Source organism: Nomascus leucogenys, chromosome 12 (genome assembly GCF_006542625.1).
Source record: "Nomascus leucogenys isolate Asia chromosome 12, Asia_NLE_v1, whole genome shotgun sequence".
Classification (NCBI taxonomy): Eukaryota; Metazoa; Chordata; class Mammalia; order Primates; family Hylobatidae; genus Nomascus; species Nomascus leucogenys.
Window position 1 is genome coordinate 92,311,591 of NC_044392.1, and position 12,050 is coordinate 92,323,640.

At 36.3% G+C, this 12,050-nt stretch overlaps 1 protein-coding gene across 1 annotated transcript in view; it reads right to left on the reverse strand.

Annotated features, from left to right (window-relative positions):
* Nucleotides 1-12,050, reverse strand: part of ADGRL2 (adhesion G protein-coupled receptor L2) — a 693,508-nt gene that overhangs the window by 80,040 nt on the left and 601,418 nt on the right. Inside the window, exon 8 of the mRNA XM_030825138.1 lies at nt 5,372-5,585. Within this exon, the coding sequence (XP_030680998.1) occupies nt 5,372-5,585 (214 nt within the window). The remainder of the gene's footprint in view (nt 1-5,371; nt 5,586-12,050) is intronic.

Sequence of the window (12,050 nt, forward strand, 5' to 3'; positions counted from 1 at the left end):
AACATTAATTCTCCCACGTCTGCTCCGTTTTTTTGATGGCAATTTTACCTCTGCTCCTCAAATGCAGGTGTTGTCTAGCAGGTTTTGCGTGCTCAAATTACATAATCTCTGTGGGTGATATCATTTATTCACCAGCAACTATTCAACTTCATGTTTACATTTGTTTCCCCTTTACATTCTTTGTTGACTACTCTTTCAGTGCCAAACCTGTATAAACAATGGCTTGCTGCACTATTTATTTACATGCCACCCAGTTCTGAAATAAACTTCAAGGAATTTAAATGGATAGCATAACAACCAAAAATATACTGAATTTTACTTATTAAGAAACATAGGCTGGGTGCAGTGGCTCCCGCCTGTAATATAAACACTTTGGGAGGCTGAGGCGGGCAGATCACTTGAGGCCAAGAGTTCGAGACCAGCCTGGACAATATGGTGAAACGCCATCTCTACCGAAAATACAAAAATTAGCTGGGCATGGTGGTGCACGCCTATAATCCCAGCTACTTGGGAGACTGAGGCTGGAGAATTGCTTGAACCTAGGAGGCGGAGGCTCCAGTGAGCAGAGATCATGCCACTGCACTCCAGCCTGGGCAAGGGAATAAGACCCTGTCTCAAAAAAAAAAAAAAAAAAAAAAAGAAGGAAAAAGAAAAGCATAATGTAAGTATGCTCTGAGGTTCTAGTCAGGTGCTACCTTTAACTGTGCTTAAGAAAAATTTTTTTGGTTAAAAGCTTTGAAAGAGCCAGGCTAGTTCCATAAATCTAGGCCATAACCTTACTTTCCTTGGGCAATTGCAATCCATCCCCCACCCCTGCAAAAAAATGGGAGGCAGCGGGCCTATTTTATACAAAATACACCTTATTACAATAGGGACTAACTGAAGCACATATTTGCACCATCTTCTTCACATGGTATGTAATACGTTTCGTACTTCTTTGTATTTACAAAGGTACATTCACATGTCTACGAAATGCTTTGCAAAAGACCTAACTATGCATGTGAAACTCACATTTAATACTGAAAAATAAACCAGTAAATATTTACATAACTACTTTCAGATCTCTAGGTCAAAGTGCTAAAAACTTGAGGTCATGTTATAAAGCATCATCCGAAGCAGCAAAACTACCCTGATAACAATGAGCAGGTTTTTAGAGTGAAAAAAAAACAGTTAAAATTTGGGAAGACGATCTTCAGGTATAATCTAGTGTATCACTTTAAGACACCTACTAGTTTGTACCCAGGTGCTGCAAAGAGACAATACTGGTAGCAAAATTCTCATTTATTTGTTAATCAAATACTTCAAAGTAATAGTAGGATTTTTTTTTCGGTTTGTTAATGAATTCAAAGTGTTATAACTTTTATATATTTTTAAGTTACCACCCCCAACAATTATTTTTAAAGAGTACTAAATGGTGACTGTTCCATAAAATATTAAAACAAATATCATTTTAAGAAAGCATTTCGTTTCTCACTTTTTAGGATGAGCCTCTCAGAATACTTAAGACAGTATACTATAATCAGTTACTACTAGAGCCTTTAGTTTCACACTTTTACATGAACAGGAAATAGAAAATGGAGAGTGAATACAATATTTTTACCATGTCCACAGCCTGAATTACAAGTGTATTTATTTACTTGATTCTCAACTGCTGAAGACGTAACAGTGGAAGAAAGGGAATGAAAAACAAAAGAAAAGAGGAGCAAAATGCAATGAAAACATATTTTAATGGTACTGAAATTTCTAAGCCCATCTCTATCATTACATGTAAAAAAAGGCGGGAGCTTCCAAATTTAATGGAAAAATTATAATGTTTTAATGTGAACTTTTCAAAGACAAACTTTCTACATTAAAGAAATAAACATGTCTCCCATCACTACATGACTGAATATCGCATTTTTTGAGGAATATAAAGGGGAAAATCTGCTAAACTATTAGGGTTTTGGGATTTTTAAGTTTTTTTTTTTTTTAAAGGACAAGTTATTCTATATAACCAATAATTATTTATACTATCTTACATATAGGAAAATTCTAATAAAATGCCCGGAGTACCACAATTAAAACAAAAAAAGAAAGATGCCAAGAGTTAGGTGTTTTGTATCTAATACAGAAAAAATGATATCCATTCTCAACAGTTTTCTGTATTATATTTATATGTGGGAAGGCAACAGTCCAGTTAAGAGGTATCATTTATATAGCTTTAAAGTTTATAACACATTCTCAAACACACCATTTTTAAAACACAAAATTAACCAATGATGTATTATCTACTTTCTATAATTAATAAACTGGGGTTCAGTGAAGAAAAAAATCTGCTCAAATTCAATAAAGTAGAAATTATCAGAGTTTACCTTTCAACTCAGGAATTGAGGTAGTCTATCATATTAGGACATACATATACTTTATATTCATCTCTACCTTACTCAATTGTACTATTTTTTTTTTTTTTTTTTTTGAGGCAGAGTCTCGCTCCGTTGCCCAGGTTGGAGTTCAGTGGCGTGATCTTGGCTCACTGCAACCTCCGCCTCCCGGGTTCAAGAGATTCTTCTGCCTCAGCCTCCCAAGTAGCTGGGATTACAGGTGCCTGCTACCACGCCTGGCTAATCTTTATATTTTTAGTAGAGACAGGGTTTCACCATGTTGGCCAGGCTGGTCTTGAACTCCTGAACTCAGGTGATCCGCCTGCCTCGGCCTCGCAAAGTGCTGGGATTACAGACGTGAGCTACTGCACCTGGCAATTGTACTATTTTCAAAGTGGCTAAACGCCAATTTATAACCATCTTTAACACTTTAATACAAACTACAGTACCTCGAACATTCAAACAATTAAGTCAAATTTTATATTGTCTTGAATTTGAATGATCCTGAATTTTGAATGTGGGCAAAATTTTCCTTAAATCTAAATTTAAAAGAAAAGACAATTGGTCTCTTCCTTATTTTTAAAATCATCTTGGGCAACACATAAGGTAAAAAAAAACAAGCAACGGTTTGAACTAGAAAGAATAGAACCTAATCAGAATGTGTTTACCTTAACTATCTCTATAGTATTTGAAGATGGCAGAAATTCCCACTTAATATTCAAAAACATACTTTCCATCTTGGCTTAACACATCTGTCATATTGATAGCCTTCTCTATGACTTCTCTAACCTATTGAGTAAAGCCAAATCTGCTAGGAAGAAAAGCCAGAAAGTGTTTAATCTGTTAAAAGGATATTTTACCTATAATTCGTTGAAGGATACAAGGAATTCTATACTTAGTTTTATGCTTTCTTAAGTTGAACTTGTTATTTAATTCTGTTTGCTTGTTTGCATGTTTTAAGTCTTAACTATACAAATGATAACTCTTAACTGGAAGGAATGAGAAAACAAGGCAAAAACTGGTAGAAAATATTTGAGAAAGAGATATATGATGAAGGACTGTTATCCCAAAATATACAAAGAACTCTTAAAACTAAACACTAAAAAAAAAAACCCTCAATTTTAAAAATGGGCTAAGATTAAATAGATACAAAAAAGATATACAAGGCCACGCATGGTGATTCACACCTGTAATCCTAGCACTTTGAGAGGCCGAGGCAGGTGGATTTCCTGAGGTCAGAAGTTTGAGACCAGCCTGGCCAACATGGTAAAACCCTGTCTCTACTAAAAATACAAAAAATTAGCCAGGCTTGGTGGCATGCACCTGTAGTCTCAGCTACTCAGGAGGTTGAGGCATGAGAATTGCTTGAACCCAGGAGACAAAGATTGCAGTGAGCAGAGATCACGCCGCTGTACTCCAGCCTGGGCAACAAAGCGAGACTCTGTCTTAAAAAAAAAAAGATATATATACAATAAGTAAATCGAAAAATGTTAAACATTTTATGTCATTAGGGAATTACAAATTACAACATCAATAAGACAGCAATACACACTTAATAGAATGGATTTCAAACACTGGCAACACCGAATGCTGGCAAGAATGTGGAGAAAAAAGAACTTCTATTCATTGCTGGTAGAAATGGAAAGTGGTATAGCCACTTTGAGCTAAACACACTCATACTATACAATCCAGCAATTGTACTATATTTGCCCAAATAAACTGAAAACTTATACTCGCAGAAGAGACTGCACACTGATGTTTACAGTAGCTCTATCCATAATTGACAAAACCTAAAAACTACCTATATGTCCTTCTGTAGGTGTATGCATCAGCTGTGTCTATCCAGACAATGAATATTATTCCATTCTAAAAAGAAATGAACTATCAAGCCAACAAAAGATATGGAGGAAATGTAAAAGCATATTACTAAGTGAAATAAGCCAATCTGGAAATATCTCTGGCTACCAGTAGTTAGGAGGATAAGAGAGATGAACAGGCCAAGGACAGAGGATTTTTAGGGCAGTGAAACTAGTTGTGCATCATTAACAAAGGGATACTTTCTGGGATATGCATTGTCAGCCTATTTTATCATTACACGAACAGCAACGAGAGTATTTAAACAAACTGAGATAGTAGAGCGTACTACACACTTGGACTATAAGGTACAGTCTATTGCTCCTAGGCTACAACCTGAATAGCATATTATTGTACTGAATTCCACAGGCAATTATAATACAATGTTACGTGTTTGTACATCTAAACACATTTAAAATAGTAAAGATAATATGTCACACTACGACTTGATGATGGCTAAGAGGTCACTAGGCAACAGTTCAGATCCATTAGCATCTATGGAACAACCACGGTACATGCCGTTCATCACTAACCAGAAAGTCATTATGTGGCACATGACGGTATTCTCAATGATACTACAATGGTGAATACATTTGTCAAAACTCATAAAATGTACAATGCCAAAGCCAATCCTACTGTAAACTATGGACTTTGGGTGACAATTATGTGTCAATGTAGGTTCATGGACTGTTAACAAATGTACTGCTGTGGGGCAAAGTATCTGCAGTGAGAGACACTCTGTGTGTGGATATGGATCATATGAGAAATCGCTGTACTTTCTACTTGATTTTACTAAGAACCCAAAACTGCTCTAAAAAACAAAGTTTATTAATTTAAAAAAAAAAAGCATTTCAAATTTTTGAAGCCTTAAAAACTAAGATTACATTTCAATTATTATTGCTTTTTATTTTGTTTATATAACACAAAAAGATATGTATTACAGATTCTGATACATGTTGAGCTATATTAGAATGATTTACATATTTGAATGTTGATGAAAATATAAAGTGTAGACATCAACATTAGTAGGTAAAAACCCAACTCAGTTTAATAAATAGGCTAGGATGTGGTCTATATCTATTCGCTTTGGAATAACTAATAATTTTTCTAATTTGGATACAATAGCTCAAATGGGACATTAACGCATGAATATTTACCTTTGAGTCATAATTTTGAAGGCATCGGGGAGGTAGCAGTCTGTATTCTCCATCTGAAATGGGTCAGCATCACAAATCTTGTCATCCGTCCGACCATAGTTAGCGCTCTCAATCATGATGACATCACTGCCCGGGCATCGCAGATCTATAGAATAACCTTCACAGGATAATTCTCGCCTCACCAGCCCAAATGGTAAAGCTGCTCTGCTGAAACCTTAAAATAAAAAAGAAAGAAAATTAAACTGTAACTCATTTATAAGATAAATTATTTTAGTAAAGCATTTTCAAGTAATATGATTCATGTCTATAGTCAAGAGATGTCATAAACTCAGGCATTTATTAAATAATTTTTTGGTTCTCTATAGTATGTCAGAAAATTATTTTTTATTCATCTTTATTTGGACTCTTCATCTTTGCAAAATACCCGAACAAATTACTTTCTGTATAATCAGAAACTAAATGGCTTTTTAAGTAAATCCAAATAATAATGACAAATTTAATCATGGATTTTATAAACGGTGACAAGTTTTACAAACAGAAAATATAACTACTAATCAAGAAAGAATTTTCATTTGTGCAATGGAATGAAAGCTCTGCTACACCCACTGGCCTTACTTTCCTATTTAATGTATACATATTAATTGCTATTGCATTATCTTAAAAAATACCTTCATCTTAGCAGTTTTTCCCCCACAACAACTAAGATATTTATGACAATAAGATACTTATGGCACAAAAACTTATTTCCATTTAAATACCCTTTATTTAAAACTGACACTGAAAGGAATCAGCAGATGGACATTCAAAGGAGCCAGCACTGCTCCCATCCAGCTCAACAAATTCAAAGACCCGAACATGATCTTTTCTGAGATGTAAGTATATTCTTCCAAAGCAGTACTGGGTGACACACTGGTATGATTTTAAAAAGCAGCAATTTTCAAATCTGGCTGAACTCTCAGTTCTTCAGGGAAAACTAAAGGTGTAACTGGACTGAAGAGGGAAGAGAAGAATACCTAACCTGGAACTCAGCAATCTTCAGGAGATTGTGGCAAACCCCAACCTTGGTAGGTTTTCACTAAAAAGGTTTATAGTATGTGGAGAGTACTGTAGTATATGGAGAGGTGCACTACTAATGAAGAAGGGCTACAGAAACAGAGCTGGGTAAATGTCAGGACAAATGGTACACAGGCCAAACTTCCAAAATATATTTCTTCCCCAACAAGTTCATAAACTTTTATATGTATGTACACACACACACACACATTGCTTTTTTCTCCATCTCCTGACCTTGTACTGTAATACCTATACAAATAATTCAGCTTAAACTAGTATTACCATATTTATTTTAATAGATAATATTTTTACGGCTTCAGAAGCTGCCACATTTCTGTGATAAAAGTTATGTGAAAATTCCAACAAATGACATCAAATAAAATTTTGAAATGCAACCTATTGTAAATACAGAGGCAATTTGCAATTATAATTCTTTTTTTTTTTTTTTTTTTTTTTTTTTTTTGAGACGGAGTCTCACTCTGTCGCCCAGGCTGGAGTGCAGTGGCGCAATCTCGGCTCACTGCAAGCTCCACCTCCTGGGTTCACACCATTCTCCTGCCTCAGCCTCTCCAAGTAGCTGGGACTACAGGCGCCCGCCACCACACCCGGCTAATTTTTTTTTTTTGTATTTTTTAGTAGAGACGGGGTTTCACCGTGGTCTCGATCTCTTGACCTCGTGATCCGCCCGCCTCGGCCTCCCAAAGTGCTGGGATTACAAGCGTGAGCCACCGCGCCCGGCCTTGCAATTATAATTCTATAATAAAACAGAATAAATCTATTATTAGAAAATGCTAGAAATATTGGAACACATTATTCAAAGACCGGCTTGGAGCCATACTCGCAATTCTTACTATTTTGTCAAAACATAGAACTGATTATGAAGCACTGTGGTTTTTAAAACCCAAGCCCTTTAATTTTTGTTGTTGTTAGTTTGCAGGATTAGAGTTATCATTCTAAGTGAATTTTCCTCTACTTTTGAAACCTATTTGGGAACTGGCATAGTGGAGTGTGTTACTGTTTTGAAAATTCAGGGATGGGAGTCTTAACTTTAGTCACAGTCATCTGGAAAAGTACAGTAAGGTCTGGCGCTGTGGTTCACGCCTGTAATCCCAGCACTTTGGGAGGCTGAGGCGGGTGGATCACCTGAGGTCAGGGGATTCAGGACCAGCCTGGCTAACATGGTGAAACCCCATCTCTACTAAAAATACAAAACTAGCCGGGTGTGGTGGCACACGCCTGTAATCCCAGCTACTCGGGAGACTGAGGCAGGAGAGGAGAATCATTTGAACCTGGGAGGCGGGGGTTGCAGTGAGCCAAGATCGCACCACTGCACTCTAGCTTGGGCAAAAACAGCCAAACTCCCATCTCGCAAAAAAAAAAAAAAAAAAAAAAGTATAGTAAGGAAAAAGAAAAGAAAGATCAGCGCACTTCAATAATTTAGTAGATTGCCAATACAGAATCTACTGGAGAAAAGAGATCACGGTCCTTGCTATCATTTGAATATGGCTTGTTCCCATCAAACTCAAGTAGAGGCTTAGTCCCCAGTGTGGCCATACTGGGAGGTCGTGCATTTAACAGGTGACTGGGTCTTTATAACTCTTTCTTTTCCCCCTGCCCCCACCCCGAGACACAGTCTTGCTCTGCTGCCCAGGCTGGAGTACAGCGGCAAGATCTTGGCTCACTGCAACCTCTGCCTAGCGGGTTCAAGCAATTCTCCTGCCTCAGCCTCCTGAGTAGCTGGGATTACAGGCACGTGCCATCATGCCAGGCTAATTTTGTATTCTCAGTAGAGACAAGGTTTCACCATGTTGGCCAGGCTGGTCTCGAACCCTTGCCCTCGTGATCTGCCCACGTCTGTCTCCCAAAGTGCTGGGATTACAGGCATGAGCCACTGTGCCCAGCCCCAAAGTTTTTGTTTTAAGACTGGGTTAGTTCTCAAAGGAATGAATTAGTTTTTTTGCATTCCCTTGTCCTTCCACTTTTCAACCATTCTAGGAAGCAGCATAAGGCCCTCACCAGATGTGACTGCCCACCTTCGACCCCAGAACCCCAGAACCATAAGCTAAATAAAACTCTTTTCTTTATAAATTACCCAGTCTGAGTATTTTGCTATAGCAACAGAAATTGCACTAAGAGCTCTTAATAGCAAATACCACTTTATTTAATCCTACGATGTATTTTGATTTAAATCATTAATGTTCTTTTCTAAATTCTTTCTCTTACCTGTTTCAATTAAACTTTATGCAGATATATTAATCTTTACTAATGTGCTTATTAACATGTGATATAGTGCATATTCACTTTTAGTATGTATGTATCTACCCTGCTAGACTGTAGTAAGGCTCTTAGTTATAATCTCAATGCCTACAATAGCACATGATACGTAATTCTTATAAATGTGGAACCAAATTGTTGAATTAAACTAGTGATTGTTTAATGCAACGTAAATTGCAATGTGCTTTCCTTTGTAATGTCTATTTCCTTTGGTAGTGAAAACAAATGGTGAACATTAAAAACAAGGCAAACTACTTATCAGTGAAAATGATCTGCCATCTCCCCCCCAAAAAAATATTTAAATTGTCAATTTATTATTATGTATGTATCACTGGAATTGTCATAAGACAGATGGGTTACATATTTATACATTTCTCTTTTCTAAACTCTGTATTTCCAACCAAATATATATGTGTATATATACATAATGTGTATATATATATATTCATTAAAAAACAAATATGAAGAGAGAAATAAATATTACTTGCGAAGCAATTACAATTTGCTGGCACTGGCTTAAATGCTTTATATGGATCGCTTTGTTTTATGTTCAACAACATAGAAAATAAACAATGGAATAGTTGCTGTTATAATACCAATTTTACAGAGTATGAAACTAAGGCATCAAATAGTAGTAAGTTTAGGGTCTCAATCTTACCACACGTTAGATTCTAACCCATGCAGGGAGCTTAGACTCCAGAACCCTTCTCTGATCAACTCTGACTACTCAAGCCATTTTGTTCATAAAATAAGAAGATTTATTTTATAAGTCTTCATATAATCTGAAAATCACCAAAGAATATATTAGTAAAACCGACAGGAAATAATTATTGTAAAGGTTCACAAAACTACATGAATAGTAGTGAAAATCGTATTTGTAGAAATGTAAACATGTGTACCATAAATATAAAGACAGCAAATGCTATACTGTAGGTACACATGGAAAGAGCACTGAACACTTAAGTATGAGTATATGGGTCAGTCTTGTGACTTTGGGCAAAGTCATTTTACTTATCTGGGTTTTAATTAAAACCTTTTCTGAAGAATTAAAGTCATTTCAAAGTCCTATAAAATTTCCCCAATCTGTAAGTCTAAGCAGGCAAGCTCCTTTTAATCAAGTACACATGCTATTCTAACATTTCAAGTGATCGATAATTAATAAACAACTTGCTGTTTTCTTAAAATATAAACATAACAACATTGTTAACATGGATGTGCTGTGCACATCCATATAGACTGTGATGTACTGTCAAAATAATTTTCAAAAGTCCATGTGACAAACTAAGCAGGGTTCACACAAATCACAGGAAAACATCTTCCTAGGTTAACTATTTTAATCGATGACTTAGTGGAAAAGAGAAAATAAACATGAATCAATTATGGAAAAGTTCTCTAGTTGTGGCCATGATGGGAATGGGTGGTCAGACATGCCTCATTGTACTGTCCTTTCATTGGAATTCTGGCACAGCTGACTATCCTTAACATTAAAACAGAGACCTTAAGACTGACAGAACTGCCCCCCACCCTTTGTTTTCTGAGATGGAGTCTTGCTCTGTCACCCATGCTAGAGTGCAGGAGAGCAGTGGTGCAATTTTGGCTCACTGCAACCTCCACCCACTGGGTTCAAGTGATTCTTCCACTTCAGCATCCCCAGTAGATGGGACCACAGGTGCGCACCACCACGACTGGCTAATTTTTGTATTTTCAGTAGAGATGAGGTTTCGCCATGTTGGCCAGGCTGGTCTCGAACTCCTGACCTCAGGTGATCTGCCCACCTTGATCTCCTAAAGTGCTGGGATTACAGGCGTGAGCCACCACGTTTGGCCAGAACTGCCTCTTTAAATCTGATAAGAAATATTTCCAATCTATTCTAATACCTGCTACCTAGAGGCTTCATCTGCATAATAAGAACCCCGGTCCCCACAACCCCTATCTTAACCCAGACACTTTCTTCTATTGATTCAGGTCTTTATTAATAGACAAACCCTTTCAACCAGTTGCCAATCGGAAAATCTTTGAATCTACCTATTACCTGGAATCCTAACTCTACCCTTTGGGTTGTCCTACCTTTCCAAACTGAACCAATGAACATCACTCATGTACTGATTGCTGACTTATGTCTCCCTAAAATGTATAAAACCAAGCTGTAGCCCAGCTGCCTTGGGCACATGTTGTCAGGAGCTCCTGAGGCTGTGTCACGGGCATTTCCTTAATCTTGGCAAAACAACTGATGGAAAATAAAAAGTTTACATAAACTTTTAAGAAAAATATAAATTGTCATGCCTTCTTTGACCATTTTACACTACTTTCCTGAAAACTTCAAGGGATATAGCTCAACCTCTTCCACTAACAATGCTGCTTCAAAGAATTTTGAAAAGCCTTTAATAAAATTATTGTAATTACTATCAATTTTTAAAACTCAACATTTTCACTAAATAAATCTTATGAAAGACATAAAAACCCATTCCTGAAAACATTTATTTACTCCTTTATTTATATCACATTAATGATCTAGAATACTGACTCATGGGAAGAAATCATCAAAAAAATATATATATATATGTATTTTAATCCTTTGCCAAGTTTACATAATTGATTCCCAAATATGGTTACATCAGAATCACCTAGTAAACTTTTTATAAAGATAAATCTTGAAGCTCTATCCCAGACCTACCGAATCACAGTCTCTGGGTCAGGTGAAGCTACACTATCTGTAATTTGTACAACAAAATATTAATTTACTTATAGCACATTGGTATAATAACTAAGATGTGCAAAGAATGTCTCTAAGGCCTTTGAAAAATAGTTTTTTTTCTCTATCTGACTACGTATTTGTTGTCATTGTCATCATATTTCCTCTTAATTCTCCAAGATAGTTTTACTTTGATTTTTGAACATATTTGTAATAGCTGCTTTAAAATCCTTATATGCTAAATCTAACATCTGGGTCCACATCAGAGGCAATTTCTATTTTATGGATCAACTTTTCTGTTTCTTTATGCATCTTATAAATGTTCTGTTGTTGAAAACTATACATTTTAAATAATACACCATTAGCAACTCCGGTTTCAGATTTCTTTCCCCTGAGAATTGCTGCTGCTGTCGTGGTTTCTTTTTAATATCTCGCTGTATTTAACATGCAGAATCTCTGCCCCCACTGTGTGTGGCTGATTATGTCTTTGCTCACTGTTTTATTTTAATTCGTTTGAATTCTTATTTTTATTTTTTAGCCTCGGCTCCTAGATATCACCTCTGTCTGCATGGCTTAGTGGTCAGCCAATGACTGGGCAGAGACTTTGCACAAAAACCATGGGCCCATTATTAAGTCTCCATTCCTTGCTGATGTGATTGT